Here is a 15,601-nt window from a genome sequence, read left to right as displayed (position 1 = left end):
GTACACAGGACATTTTTATTATCATGATTATTACAACTGGGTTTGAAATCCAACTAAACAAAGAGTGTGAGCTTTGTGTTTGCTTTGAACAAACTGATTGGGCCGTTCTTCACTATCATGAAGACGAACGAGTACAGTACACCAAAGCAATTACTGCCATCATCAAAGGGGGAATGTTGCATGAGTATATGAGTAGAGGAAAGAATGCATCAAAAACAGGGAGGTAACATGGAAATTGCACGGGAGACTTTCCCTGTCGGCGTGTTTTTCTTTTTTCTTCAGCGTTCTATAGCTTATACTAAATAACCACTAGTAGGTTTGTAAGAACCCAACACTGACATATGGAAGACCAAAACTTTACTTTTAGGTATAATGTGTTTTATTTTTCAGACTGCAGACAATACAACACAGATTTGGATGCAATATTAATGTTTCTCTGCCACAATCTTTCAACTCTCCCATTCTACACTCCTCCTAATGTAATGGGTTGTTCCTGATTGGTTATCAGATGTGAAGCTCTCTGATTGGTATGCTCTAAAATCATTACAAAATTATCTGACCTTTGACCTCAATGTCCTTGTGCATGAATATACTTTATACCGTCTCTGGTATACTTAACTTTCTGATCATAAGTAAATGTTTTTTTTGTTTAAAACTAATGCAAACAGGTTCAATATTGAATATGTAAATAAACACAATTTAATCCTTTAACACTCCTTGTTATAGAAACTGCTGATACGTTAATTTACACTTGCATTTGCACTTCCACCTCATACCTCAAAGTTTACATTGTACACTACAAAAATCTAAAAAAGCAACCGAAGTGCACAAGCAGCAATTTTATATAAAGGTTAGTTTCCGCAGCATGTGTCAACCATGGATGTATTATATCCTTGTAAACACGGCTGCCATGGTGGTACAGTCTATCCACAACTAGTCTCGCGTTACCAGGCGTTACTCTTCAGCCCTGCTGAATCCACAACTAAATACTGAATAAATATGTAATTAATAGAAAAATACTAAACACAAAATAGGCTTACATTTATTCTTATCACATTTTATTGAAATATTCGCATTTTGCTAATTGACATATTCAGGCCCCCATGTATAATACACAACTGAGCGGTCACTTGGGCGGCAGAATTTAATGGGGTAGTGTGTGGTTATGCCTGAAATTAGACGCATACAATATTGTTTGCATAAATTACGAGATTATATGATATACAAATACAATATACAAAAAAAAAATGTTTTCCAACCTGTTCGTCCTGTAAAGTTACGCATTACTCCGCTGCCAGTCAAGACAAACCTTTTTTTTTGATTTATTTTTTACCACAGACGAACACGCTCGCAGCTGTCACATCCAATGACTCGCTGTCGTGAAGGCAGCAGTTAAATGGGCTGGTGAAGATGAAGGCAGGATGAGATAAGTCACTCCCTTCCACCAGGCTGACACTGGGAGGTTTCGGAAGTGCTTCATTTACCGTCAGTTCACTAAGAACTGACGAGACATGTTTATATGATTTATTGTGACAAATCGCTTGGTTGATTAAGTGAGTGAATAACTAAGGGATTGACGAGAAAGATTGTGAATGAGTAATGTTTGAAATGAGTGCAACACATCTAATTCAATATGTCTAATTGAGCGGTTGTAAATTCTATTTCGCTAGCTGATATAGCTACATCCTAGCTAAGTTGACTGGCTATTGTTCACGATTATGTGTCGTAATTACAAATGGCAGAAGTTTATGAATGTTATAAAGTCCCTTAATACATCCATGTATGAACTGCAACTTGCAGCTCATGCTGTGCTTTGTGTAGGCGGGGCCAGAGTTTAACAGACGGAGCAGACGGGTAACGGATTAGCCTCTTCGGTTTCTCGTGTTTCTCGTATTCTTTGGTTCTACAACCGTTTCCATTATTGCTAGATGCATGGAGGCTAGCTATGTTAGCTCTAGCTACGTTGTAAAGTGTTGTCAGAGGTGACTACAGTGCTATGGATCTGGGAAATATTACCCTGTTTTGTTGGCCCTCCTTACCGAAAACATTTGTAAACTGGTAGCAATACACTGCTGTCTCAACTCAGAGGAACAATTTCATCATAGGAGCCATAGAGGAACGCTGGAGCTAAAGGAGGCTAACGTTATTCCCGTTTTCGGTTTCAGTGTTTCTTCAGCTGCCGGTATGTCACTAGACTATGCATAAAGAAGCAAACGCCATTATCAGAGAATCAGAGCCCTTTCAGCAGTAGCAGCACATTTAGCAGGTGAGGATAACTTGTGTCGCTTGGGTTGTTTGTTTTTGTTGGATATTAGCTACAACCCAATGCTAGCTAACGTTAGTTAACAATGGATACGCGGAAGCTCTAGCGTTAACGTTAAACCGTGAGCTAGCTATATTAATGAAAGCTAGCGTTTAATAGATTGAGGACCTTCCGTCTCTTTAGTTTGTTTTTGTTGTATCGATGCTCTTTGGTATGTTGGGCTAACCATAACGTTTAACGTTACGTAAGTACCTACCCGTTAAGGCATTAACGTTAACCTATAGCTAAAACAGATGTCTGAGCAGCTCGTTGTTTTAAGCTAACATTACCTTAGTTACAGTAACCCAACATCGAGCTAGGGGTTACTATACTGTACAAACGATCTGTTTCAACTTCCTGAACGGCATCTTCTTTTTTCAGGTTCAGTAATGAAAAACTAAGCACCTGTCAACCATCCTGACTGTTCACCTGCGTGCCCAAACCTTGATGGCCAAGGTCAAGTGGCTATACACGGACAATGTGAAAATACACTATGATAAATGGAATGCAAGATCGACTGTAGAGGATATATTATTTGTCTCCTGGAAACAATTTGAAACGTTTGTAGCCTAAACGGGTGCATCAATGAACGAGGAACCACATGAGACCCCGGTCCCCGGTGGAGAGCTTGTGGAGAAAGATGTGGTACAACAAAGCACAGAGAAGAACAGCAGCGAGGCAGAAAACACCTCTGAGGTAGCACCCACACAGAAGCCTTTGGCACCCTCAGGCAGTATCGATACAAAGGGGAACTCCAGCTCAGATCCTGTAAAGGAAACACCAGGAGAAGAAACGGAGGAGGCTAAGGCCGCTGGTGCGGAGCCTCCTGTTGACTGGTTTGAGCCACTGGAGGATGATGATGAGGCTACTGGCTTTAATAGGAATGATCCAGAGGAAGAAAGCCTGGCAGGAGAAAGTGAAAGGAGTGAGAGTGTGGCAGACAGCGAGAAGGCCTCCAGAAAGATTTATCAGTAGGTTGAATAATGTTGATTTACCCCAATCTGTGGTCATGTAATAGTGCGATATGTCAAATCTTTGTTGTCAGCAGAGCCATTGTATCTTAAAATGTAGTCTGATAATGAGTAGCATTATCTTTTAATTAGAATAAGTTTTTTTACGGCCATGTGCAAGCATCATTATCTTTATCGCAGTTGAGCTGGCAGTGGTGAAACAGATGTGCTAAGATGATGTACACATTTTCTGACAATTTAACAGTGATAATATTTGATTAAGGTGAATGCTTACAAAATGATGTACACTAGCACAGGGGTTACAGTTAATAGCTAACTGGTAGGAAATAGAGTATATTCATATGTTATGTTATAGGTTAAATAGTCCTGTTTGCTTACTAAAAATCTGAGGGCATTGTACTGTTTTTAATCCTATTTGTTAAACTACTGTTGAAACAGCTCAACTCAAACCTCTAGACAACTCTGCCTCAATCTATAGAAACAAAATAGATGTGTACCACAACACGGCTTAGCATATAACCATTTTCTTAGATGGCTTTACGTCTGTTTATGTCACGTGGTATGAAGATTTCTAACATGCATAATTCCCAACTCCTCTTTTAAATGCAGGCTTCAGGTTCCCCGTCGTAAGCGAACACATCCTGATGAAGGATGGGACGACTGGCCAGTACTTGGAGAGGGTTGGAAACGCAAAGAGGTTGTCCGGCGGTCAGGTTCTAGCATAGGACAGAAGGATGTATATTACCTGAGGTAAATGCCTACTAGTGGAAATTTAAAAAGAAAATCCCAGTGTACAGTTGTTTTCAATTCAGGGGCCAGAATGTACTTTCATACATTTACTTGGTGGTCAGCAATTTAAATTTAGTGCTGGGATTTTACTCCTTGTTAACAACTTCCTGTCACTTCTTTTACTCTTTGTTGTTGGTAGTCAGTGACACAACTTTGTTTGTTCGGGCTGGGCAATATCATAACAACTGTTCAATTTTACCTCTTAGGCATACTTTAATAATGTTTTTATTATAATATTAATAATACAGTTTAGTAGGCTTACATGAATAATGTTATCTTTGTACAGAAGCAGAAGCATGTGACAGAAGACAACAGAATGTAGCTTTTTTCAGTTGTAAAAGTGTGTTATTTTTCTTTGCAGTCCGCGTGGTGATCGAGTGAGAAGTCGAGTAGAACTGATTTCAGTGCTGGAGGGAACGTTTGACTTGTCAACCTTTGAATACAAGTCAGGAAAGTTCCTAGATGGTCAAGCACCACCCATAAGAATTCGAAACCGAGCAAAGGTATTGGCCTCTTCTATCACTTTAAAACCTAAAACATGTAAGATGTGTGTGTGTCTTACAGTTAGTTTTCCTCACTTTCTTGTCCATTAGAGAAAAATCCGGGAGCGTTCTTCCTCAGAGTCCAGCTTTATGGAGAGAGGAGAGGGGGCCGACACTCCGGACTCCCACCACAGGCTCACCCCCAATGCGGGGCCCAAAAACCTCTACTCCAACCAGTCGAGTTTCTCCTTGTACAGTACAATAGGAACTCCAAACGAAGGTCCTCGCAATGAGAATCCACCAGCGGAAGATACAATTAAACTTCCCCTTCCCTCATCATCCAAAGCGCTTCCACTTCCCTCCATAAATGGAGAAATCGGGTCTGAGGACAGCACACTGTTAGTAAATCATTTAATCCTTATTATTAAAACTGCTGATGTAATTAAAACACTAGAGTATTTCAAGTTAATCAAAGGGGTTTGTTTGTGGTGAGTTGATGATGTATGTGGATGGACTGAGCACTATCATGTTTCCCTGCAGGGTGTGTGCTAGATGTGGCATTTCCTTCACAGGCACATGGTATGACAAACAAAGGAAGAGGCCCTGCTGTCCCAGCTGTTGGGGTATGTCAATTTATGATTGTTGAATGTCTTGATTCTTAAGAAAATGCAGCGTTAGAAGTAGGAGAAAAAAACAATGAATGAAAAAAACTGTACTCATCCTTCGATGTTTATTTCTTTTGAATTCCAGCCGCCTCAAAGACAAAAGAGCATCCGATGGTTCGTTTCAGAAAGGTAAATCATTGGCTGTCAACAAGTTGTGTGAATGAACAGCTGCATTGTAGCCACTTTAATTCAATTCAATTCAATTCAATTTTATTTATAGTATCAAATCACAACCCAAGAGTTATCTCAAGACACTTTACAGTTAGAGCAGGTCTAGACCACACTCCAGAATCCACAAGGACCCAACAGTTCCAGTAGTTTCCTCCAGAGCAAGCAACAGTGCGACAGTGGCGAGGAAAAACTTCCTTTTAGGCAGAAACCTCGGTCAGACCCAGGCTCTTTGGAGGCGGTGTCTGACGACCGGTTGGGATTAGAATGAAGAGTTTGTTTGTAGTAGTTCTTTGTAGCATAGCAGGGCACTGTGGGCGTTACAAGGCACAGCAGGACGTAGCTGGGCACCGCAGAGCGTAGCAGGATGTAACATGGCATCGCACTTTAACTAGCCAAATCGTTGGTTGATAGGGAACTTTATCAATAATACACTAATTCAACCATGGATTTAGAATATACACATTATGTGAATGTTTTTTACATGAGGATGTAGGGTTGTTGAAACTAACTGGACATGTAATCAACGTTTTTAGACATCTGGGATGGAGAAAAGGTGAAATGGAATATTCTTCAACACTTCTTTTACCGGAATTAGGATACTGATAAAAATGTGCAAATGGATACTAATAAATTACCTGCTTTATTATTTCTCTACATGTCAACTATAGTGGATTCCTTGTGGACAGTGTGTGGGATGCCACAATACGGTGAACTGTGGGCAGTGTGCCAACTGCAAGCATGGACAGCAGAGCAAAGAGTCCCGGAAACGCCTATGCCGAAAACGCAAATGTATATGTCCTATCCGCAAGGTACACTGCTGGGGACACAAAAGTTATTAATTATTTCGATGCCAATTGTTGTGCTAATTTTGTCACTTTTTCTTGGATATTCCACCAGGACCCTGGAAGTGGAGTTTTCCTGCTACAGAAGCCTTACAATGATATTCCTGAAACGTTTGATGACAGCATGAGTTTCCAGGTAATAAACACTTTTATAATACACCAACTCCTGTTTTGCACCAGGCATGTCTGCTCGACCCCCGTGAGAAATCACAGCCAATCAAGTCAATGCTTGATATTCCACCAGCCACTACTTACCGTGTCCCAGAAGCGGCTCTCCGTTCTGCTCAGTAAAAGACACGCGCCAGGTCAAATTTAATGCAAGCCGCGGGCCTTTGAATAAACATCTGATTGTTCTTTTAAGTACTTATAGAGACAATAAAATCTGCGAGTCGGGCAGGAAAGATGCTCCTCTTATGAGGCGCTCCCGGTGTGGTATGGCACATGGGGAGGACGGACCAAAACTGTGGTGCGGCCGGAACGCAACAAAGACGCACCTGGTGTAAAATATGGGTAAAATGTACATATTTACAATGCTTGCTGGAGGGTCAAAGGTCTCCGTGTGCTGCGTTCACAAGCCATGGGTTCTTGCTGACCTCCACATTTAAAAGCCTGTTATGATGTTGTAATAACAGTTTTAAAGCAGGGTTTCCATGGCTTGTTATGCAATATTAATAATCAATCATGTTCAATAATGTTTTTCTACATGTTTACTGTCTGGGTCAGACATTAGACATGTTTTTAGTAATTTCACATTGTCCACTATGTGGGTTGTAATAAAAGTGTAATTATGCACGAGGGCTTTGGCCCTGAATATCATGAACTCATGTTCTAAAAACAATTATTTTATTTTGCAGAGTGAAGTTACAGACTCACAGGTAAAATTTTTGTAATATGAGACCAAATTCTATTTGTGTTTAATATACTCAATATGATTGCTTTACCTGTTCCTTCCACTCACGGAGTATGTTTTATTCTCGCAGCACCCGAGTCTCAAAAGCAGCGACACAGAGAACTTCTCCGTCAACGTGGACGTTGATGATGAGGATGACATGTCAACTGACGATGATGATGATGTGAGTTTTTTTTTTTTCTCAACTCACTGTCCTACAGACAGGAAGACATGATTGCTTTAAGCGATACAAAATCAACCAAAATCTATTTTACAATGGTGCCACAAAATTAACAGAAACCAGTCAAACCACATGTTCATTAGTTTTTGCTGTCTTTCTGTATGCTCTGTATAGTTATAGTAAGAATGTGGCTAATTACACAGTTTCTGTAACTGTCTATAGTAGGGGGCTCTGCACATGAACTGGCACAATGAGAACATTGTTTGTGTACACAGAGTTTACTAAAAAAGGTTTTGAACGACTCACTGTAGCAGTTGTTGTTTCCGGACACGACCATCTCGCCAGTGAAAAAGTGTCGATCCCCAAATGCAAATGAACGGACTCCATAGGAAGAATTGTAATTCTTACATGAGGCTCATTTTTCAACTACATGGTCAATATTGTTTACGACTATTGACAGAAGGACAAATTATCCGTGCATTTATATAGAACTAAGCTTTAGGAGCTTTCCATCTTTACTCTCCTCTCTGTTACGTTGCATTCAGAGATGGTAGTGCCCGTAAACAACAACAACTGCTTAAGTAAGTCGTTCAAAACCTTTCTTTTTAGTAATCTCTGTGTACACAATGTTCTCAATGCTCGATTTCATTTGAAGAGCGCCTGGTGATACTTAAAGCAAAGTTTAATGTTGTGTCGAGTCTTCTTACTTTTTCAAAAATAACAATTTTGATGCTATCATTTAAGTGCCCCTAGCTCTCCCATTCAAAAAGCCATTTAACTGAAAAACTAAAGTAAATCTTAAAAGTGGCGCTTCTATCCTAGTTATGCATTTAAACTAAAGTTAGGCTTGGGTACATTCACAAAAACACCCTAGGTTGCATTTTGGCGAGAGTTACGCTTTAAGTTGCTGTGAGCATACAGAACATAAAGCAGTCTCTGAGATTATTCCTTCAGAGCGCTGTGCAATGTGAGAAAATCTCAGCGCTGAACCCGGGCAGACACAGCGCTTTTCATCAGACTCTCCCTGGGTCGGGTTAATAAGGTCTTCTGCTAACTTACAACACTGATGACATTACCGTCACAGAATTACCCCCGCGAATCAAATCCATACTTCTCGTTAACCGTCAAGCCTCCAAACCTGTATGGAGATGAACACCTCTGCTGAAGTGTTACATTTGTTAACAAATCTCTCTCTCTCTCTCTCTCTCTCACTCTCTCTCTCTCTCTCTCTGTGTGTGCATGCCCCCATTCTCTGTCTCTTAATACAGTACTACAATGTGTTTCTATGATGTAGGTCAGTAGTAGGCTATACAGTTAAGTTGCATATTAATGTGTGGGGTCCTTCTGGAAAATTTAGGTTTTGAAGAATTCTTCAAGCAGCAATACCACAGGCCAAGCAATTGGCCCATTCCAAACAGGCACATTTTCAATGGCCTCTCCACTAGTATCTTATTAAATACTGCTATGTTCACTTCTTTACTTTGACCTAAGGAAGACCATCTTTTGCTGAAACACACCAGTCATGTCCACATGAAATAAAACCTTTTTATAATGCATAATTCTGTCTCATAAAAATTGAAAAAATTTACTTAAGTAAGAGTACAAAGTACTTTTTGAAATACTTGAATACAAAAAGGTGAGTGTTTGTGTGTGGTTTGTAGAAAAAGATTTCTTATAAGTCATCTGTTATCAACATTCATTTTGTCACTGGCAGTGTAGCATTAAAATGTCTCTTTTATTTTTATTATACACTTGACTTGCCCCTAGTGGCATAAGAAGCGGAAGCGACGGTCCTGTGGAGAATGCAAAGCCTGTCTCTGCAGGAAAGACTGTGGCACATGTGATTTCTGTATAGACAAACCAAAGTTTGGAGGCAGCAACAAGAAGAGGCAGAAGTGTCGACTACGTCAGTGTCAGAGACAGGCAATGGTAAGAGCCTAGTGATCTTCAATGTGTTTGTTTCTTGTAGTAATGATGTAATAGTATTGATTTTTACATGTCTTTCTGCAACATTTGGCAGAGACACTTGCTGCCTTTCCAGATGGGACAAGGTGAATATGGGCCAGATGGCTCAATGCTGCCGGGGAGGCCTAGACCTCACTACACATACAGTCGGAAGTCAGGTTTAAAGAAAAACAAAGGACCGCTATCTGGCTTGGACTTGACTGACAATGAAGATGAGGACAGTAACTTTCAAGCAGTGAGTTCCCAAAACTTTTAAAAATATTTATATTGTTTCTTATTTCCTTTTTTTTCTTTTTTTTTTTAGACTTAGATTCATTTTAAAATAAAACCTAAATTTTAAGGAAGAATTCTTCTCACTTGCTCATGTTTCACTGCTGTAGATGAGCTGGAGCTCTGAACCTGCCAGTGGTAGCAAACACACTTATGAACTGAATGTGAGAAACCAATCATCTATGCAGGTTTGAAATTAGTAGTAATGTAAAATTATTAAAAAAAATTTGCCACCTAATGCTTATCTCAAAACAGAATGTCAACTTTATTTTGTCTTTCGGCAGTTGAGTTTTTTGGATTTCCGACAGCAGAATGGACTGCCTGACAGAGTTCCTCACATCAGCAACCACAACAACTCTGAACTAGTAAGTTAACATTCCTTCTAGTGCTGTCAAACAATTAACATATTTAATTGCAAATAATCACATTAGTGTCATACATTACGTAATTAATTGCATATTTTTATCTATTCTAAATGTCCCTTGGCATCAGCTGTGTGCTTGGCCATCAAGTTTTATTTCAGACTGGACGTGCTGCGATGATAGCTCAGTTCACAACGACAAAACACAAAAAAAACCTTCGGTCTTGTCAACAGAACCATTTGGTAACTTTTTAAATGTGAACGTTTCATTCAGAATCTTATTGGCGTCCATTTCGGGGTCTCGCGCTCGCCATCCACTCAAAACGTACTACTAACGTAACGTTACTACTACAAAGTTTGCTAGGTCAAAAAGAACGTTAATCTCGCAATAAAACAATTTACGCCATTAAAATGGATTTGCATTAACGCCGTTAACGCGTTTAACTGACAGCAATTAAAAAATTCAACCTTTAAGACAACAATTTTCTTTGTAAATTAAGAATGTATCGTAAATAAATAAATGTTCTTCTTTAAAAGTATCTACCATCTGGTTAGATACATGGTCCATGATCTAATACATGTGATGGATACATTTATAACAATTGACGCTCTGCAGTTTAAAAGTAATCTGATGCAGCTGAAATTTAATGCTTAGCAAAGGTTTTCACTGTCTGTATTTGTAGTTTAGAGTTGCGCTCATGAGTTCAACCTAATCAATGCAGGACCAGCTAAGCAGATGGGACGCAGACAAATCCCACACTGGTAGAGATGTTCCAAAGCATGGTGAAGTAGAAGATGAAGAAGAAGAAGAGGAGGAGGAGGAGGAGGAGGAAGAAGAGGAGGAGGAGGAGTTTCCCATGGTAAGTGTCCTGCTTAGATGTTTTATTATTACTAATAAATATATTGTGTATGTATGTATATAAATGTGTCTATCTATCTATCTATCTATCTCTCTCTGTGTGTGTGTGTGTGTGTGTGTGTGTGTGTGTATACATATATATATATATATATATACACACACACATATCTCTCGAACCATTGGATCAGAATAATCGTGATCAAAATAATCATGATTATCATTTTGGCCATAGCTCTTTCTGTAAGTAATTTTCGGGTACAATTTGGTCTTGATAAATTCTACAAGCAGCAATACCACAGGCCAAGCAATCGACCTGTTGGAAACAGGCACATTTACTGCACTACTATGTTCAATGAGACAACTTTTGTGTATTTATTTTCACTCCACTCTGTTGTTCCGCAGATCACACAGATCTTCAGTTTGGCTGATAACCCATCTGGGAGTGGTGCGGACATAGAAAACCAGCTAATGAAACTGCTACACTCTTTGCGCTCCACTGTAATGCCAATCCTATGGTATGCCATCATGGTGGAGGGCCCGCAGATACAGCTCATCCAGTGTTGTAAACAGTCCAACCTGACCGACACCATGGTGCTGATCGACCCAGGCTTCTGCTATCAAGTCACCGTCCAAAAGCAGCCGTTGCTCCCCACCCACCCCCTTTACGACAACTACCCAGCACACTTAACCTCTGTGACTGATGTAATCAATCTGCTTTTGGGCCTAGAGATGTACGTTGTCTGCCAGGGACTAACCCCCAAAGAGCCTTTATCTAATACGGACCCAATAATACTGGAGCGGGCATCCACATGTGATTTCTTGGTTAAGAGGAACGTGAGCAGATGTACTAACTGCAGAGCGCTGCAGGGCCTTTAACTTCAGCTGAGACAGAAGATCTGTGACCACAGTAGAGACCACTGGTACTCTGGATGACTTTGTGCTGTTTTCTTAATATTATTTCAGTTGTTGTACATACAATTTTACAGATTTACCTCCAGACTGTAATAGGGGGATTTGATTATTTGAAGACTGACCAAAGGCGTTCCAGGAGCTGTGATGTTAAAGCTGCAGTATGAGTTCCTGCATGGTCACTTCTGTTGACGTTCAAAGTAAATTTCAAACCAAACAGGGCAAGCTTGCCCCTCCCCCCCACGTCTCCGTAACTATTATGACTAACTGACTGTCACTAAGACCCACCCCCTGCCCAACCATCTTGTTGGTGATTGGCTGGAGGATTTTGTTGTTTTTGTGCCTGTCCTGTGCCACAAGTGTTAGTTTGACGTTTATGACCCTTGTGTTGTCTCCCAAGACCGGGCTTTTTCACGGTGTTTTCAGGGGGCAGGCAGCTAGCGGATTAGGGAGCGATGCCTAAGATTTGAGCCGAAAATGAAGTCGCACTGTGGTGTGCAAAAAAAAAAAATCCATACACATTCATGAATCTATTCCATCTCTGTCAATTCAAAGAATTCCAAAAATCGATTCATCATCAATCATTTTGTAATGGCGTGTATACTTTCACATGGGAAAAGTAACTACATGTACATACTGTGAATCGTTTAAAAAAAATTGAGAATTGATTTTGAGTCGTGCCTAAAAATCAATATTGAATCATTACATTCTTTTGAATCGTACACTCCTAAAAACCATGCAGGAACTCAGTGCACTTTTTTAAAGTGTGTTTCTTCCCAGATGTCTTCTGTTGATTTTGGTGTAGGGCTTTTCTTCATGACTGTTATGTCACATGTTGGGCAGTGATGGGTAGAGCTGAAATCCATTAGCCTGCTATGTGGTGAGCATTCTGTTGGTTGATTGACACTCTTACTTGAGGGATAGATATCCTAACCCCCACCCTACACTTTTGAGTAGATGTTTGACCTCATATTTTCTCTTTCTCAACCCAAAAATGAAGCTAAAATTTGGAACAATGTTGTCATATCTAATGGAGTTAACCAGCAGCCTGAAGTCTTTTCCACCTCTGTCATGTTTCAATCTATCAATTGAAGTTGCTTTGTTGATGTTTGTTTCACTTAATTTCTTTTGTGATATTCGCCCCCCCAAAAAACACTTCAACACATTTTTTTGGGTGCTATGCAGGCAGTGTTTATAAAAATGTATTCATCGCCATGTGCACTTATGCTTTCTTAATTGAACATCAGTGGATGTAAAAAAAAAAAAAGAAATCAAAAGGTGGAAGATAAACATCTTCATATTGACCAAAATAAAACAAATATAAAACACAGTGAGTGAGGGCCTAAATATTCTCCTTCTTCACTCAAACCTGAGTCATTAGAGGGAATACAATTAGTTTGAAAAGTCTCATCATGTGTTAGCAATTCTAATTTATCAACAACAAAAGTACTAATCTAGAAGGTTACTGGAATATTTTCAAGACTCCAAATATCTCATTTAGTATGAAGATCAGTCATGATGACCTACATGACTTTGGTGGGGAGACAGCATTCAGACTGTACTGCAGGCCTTGACAAGTCCCCAAATACCCTGGCCACGTGTATTGACTAATCATGAATTGAATACCTCAGCAGTCATTAAGTTTGTGCGATATATTTGTAATACTTTTGATCAATTTGATATTTTTTTCAGATTATCACTTTCCGCTATTTAAAAGCAATGCAGTAAAGATATTCTATTGAAAAAACGAATCAACGTTTTACAACTTGCAAATTAAATGTTTCTCCTAGGGCTGGGAAAAATATCGATATTGATATTGTGATATGAGACTAGATATTGTCTTTATTTTGGATATTGTAATCTGTCTTAAATTTAATCCTTTCCTGGTTTAAAGCTTACAGTAAAGTTATGTAATTTTCTGAATTTACCAGACTATTGTAGCCGTTCTATTATTTGCTCCTAACCACTTATTTATTATGTCCACATTACTGATGATTATTGATCTTATGTTGTCAACCCAACAATATCGTAGCAGTATCAACATTGAGGGATTTGGTCAATAATCCAGTGATATCTGAATTTCCACATATCGCCCGGCCCTAATTTCTCCCTTAGACAATATTATATTAGCATAAACCGATCAGAATATTTTCCACAGTCATTATCATTTTTCTGCAGTGTCAGAGGCTTTTAAACTCAGTGAGACAGCAGATGGTATCATAATTTATTGTCAGATTCAACATCTGAAATATGGTCAAATCAAGAGAGATCAGAGTTCTTCCTTTCGTATAATGCTTTGTAGAATGTACTTCCCAAAATTATATATTTAAATGAAACTGCTGGTGTAGCCAAAACTCATCTTTATTGATGACATGTAAAATCATGTCGTTCCATTTCTGTTTTTGACCAGTATGATTATTGGTTTTGGTAAACTGTATAGAAATTATATTTTTCTCCCGTCCCCCTCTCCATTGGGATGTTTATGCAGTAACACAATGACTTTCTTGATATGAAATGTTTGGGATCAGTTAATATTTCTTTAAAAAAGCTATTGTCATTTAGTATATGAATTAAAACCTTAAAGAATTGAAACAAACTTTGTTTTTCTGAATACATTGTGCAAATGAACTTGTCTTTTTCTAAATTTATAATATCAAGTATATCGGATAGACCTATTTCTGAAACATCTTGAGAAAAAAATTGTTAACTGACTGAAACATTATCAATACATTACCACCACAACAACAACATGTGCATACAGTATGTAGCTGTTTTTAATCCCTATTTGTGTCGGGTATATGATGTGATGGGACTACAACAAGATGAGCCAGATAATGTGTCAGTGTCAGTCAGAATGACTTACTTTTGGTTGAGTTATAGGGTTTATTATTAATCATTGTCTCGATGGAAACCACAGCTAATGCTTAGCCTATAATATATATTGCGTAAGAGACTTTGATCTGTGGTCCAACAATGTCTTTGTTTTAGGTAAAGCATCTTACAAACTAGTAATGCTGATTTACAGTAGTTTGTTATGTTGCAGTAACATTTGTTATGCGGTTGTGTTTTTCTGAAAAAAGAGGCTCCATTTCAACAGTAAATAATTTTAATTGTGTCATTGAATTAAGCCATAGATTTATATTGATAGAATTAAACATTATACATTGGTTTCATGTTTTCTTCAATTATGTAATGTATTTTCTGTAGTTTGAACCTTAAATAGGCTTCTTTAAGTTAAAGCCATATAGTGTGTGGTTTCTGACGCCCCCATGAGAAACTCAATCTTTCTGTCCTTCTATCCTTCTGTCCTTCCATCCTTCTGCTTCTGTCCTTCTGCTTCTGTCCTTCTGTCATTCTGTCCTTCTGTCATTCTGTCCTTCTGTCATTCTGTCCTTCTGTCCTTCTATCCTAGCCAATAGCAACACCACTGTTGCATTGACAAGCCTCCTTAATTGTGCCCAACCCCTCCCCCACAGCGTTGCTAGTAACCAAGGAGGACACATAGGATTAAAAAACATGGGGGATTCTTCAGAAGAGGTAATAATCTTCAATTGAGTTTCTGCTTGCGAAAGCTTTAGGATGACAACAATTTCTAAACACAGCCATGCTGAAAAATACAGCATGAGTTTTTTTTGTGAAGTTTCAACTCATTTGGCAATGGCTTATCTGTTTATTAATATAAAAAAGTTAGGCACTAAAGCTTTACAACCAGACAAGTCATTAAGGACACGTGGAGATAGGTCTCAAAATGTGAGACTTGGCTAAAACGGTTTCTAAAAATGTGTTTTCACTTGGTTTTTAAATGTGTTTATTTATGACAATGCACATTAATCAACATTTATGACATGTGCACACAGTACCTAATTGTCTAAATTTCACTAAATGTATAAGCGTAGGGAGAAGGAACACTTCCCCCCCTTCTCACACACACAAACACACACACAC

At 38.9% G+C, this 15,601-nt stretch overlaps 1 protein-coding gene across 5 annotated transcripts; it reads left to right on the top strand.

Moving 5' to 3' along the window:
- Positions 1 to 1,809: 1,809 nt before the first annotated feature.
- Positions 1,810 to 11,810, top strand: mbd1b (methyl-CpG binding domain protein 1b). 5 transcript variants are annotated; one of them, XM_034868706.1, is made up of 17 exons: positions 1,810 to 2,182; positions 2,684 to 3,273; positions 3,883 to 4,023; positions 4,424 to 4,565; positions 4,656 to 4,942; positions 5,085 to 5,167; positions 5,295 to 5,338; positions 6,049 to 6,189; positions 6,278 to 6,358; positions 7,077 to 7,097; positions 7,203 to 7,295; positions 9,060 to 9,221; positions 9,313 to 9,492; positions 9,638 to 9,715; positions 9,812 to 9,892; positions 10,611 to 10,748; positions 11,150 to 11,810. In XM_034868706.1, the coding sequence occupies exons 2-17, from the start codon at positions 2,888 to 2,890 to the stop codon at positions 11,621 to 11,623; spliced, it is 2,532 nt and encodes an 843-aa protein (XP_034724597.1). In that variant the 5' UTR covers positions 1,810 to 2,182; positions 2,684 to 2,887; the 3' UTR covers positions 11,624 to 11,810. The 5 variants fall into 5 exon arrangements, with proteins under 5 accessions (XP_034724597.1, XP_034724598.1, XP_034724601.1 ...); XM_034868707.1 differs by having other exon boundaries at positions 1,810 to 2,266; positions 7,077 to 7,090; positions 7,196 to 7,295; XM_034868710.1 differs by having other exon boundaries at positions 1,810 to 2,266; positions 9,072 to 9,221.
- The last annotated feature ends 3,791 nt before the right edge of the window (positions 11,811 to 15,601 follow it).

The sequence above is a fragment of the Etheostoma cragini genome, chromosome 4, assembly GCF_013103735.1.
Source record: "Etheostoma cragini isolate CJK2018 chromosome 4, CSU_Ecrag_1.0, whole genome shotgun sequence".
In the NCBI taxonomy this organism is placed as follows: domain Eukaryota; kingdom Metazoa; phylum Chordata; class Actinopteri; order Perciformes; family Percidae; genus Etheostoma; species Etheostoma cragini.
Note: the sequence above shows the minus strand (reverse complement) of the source record. Positions and strands in the feature narration are given on the sequence as shown.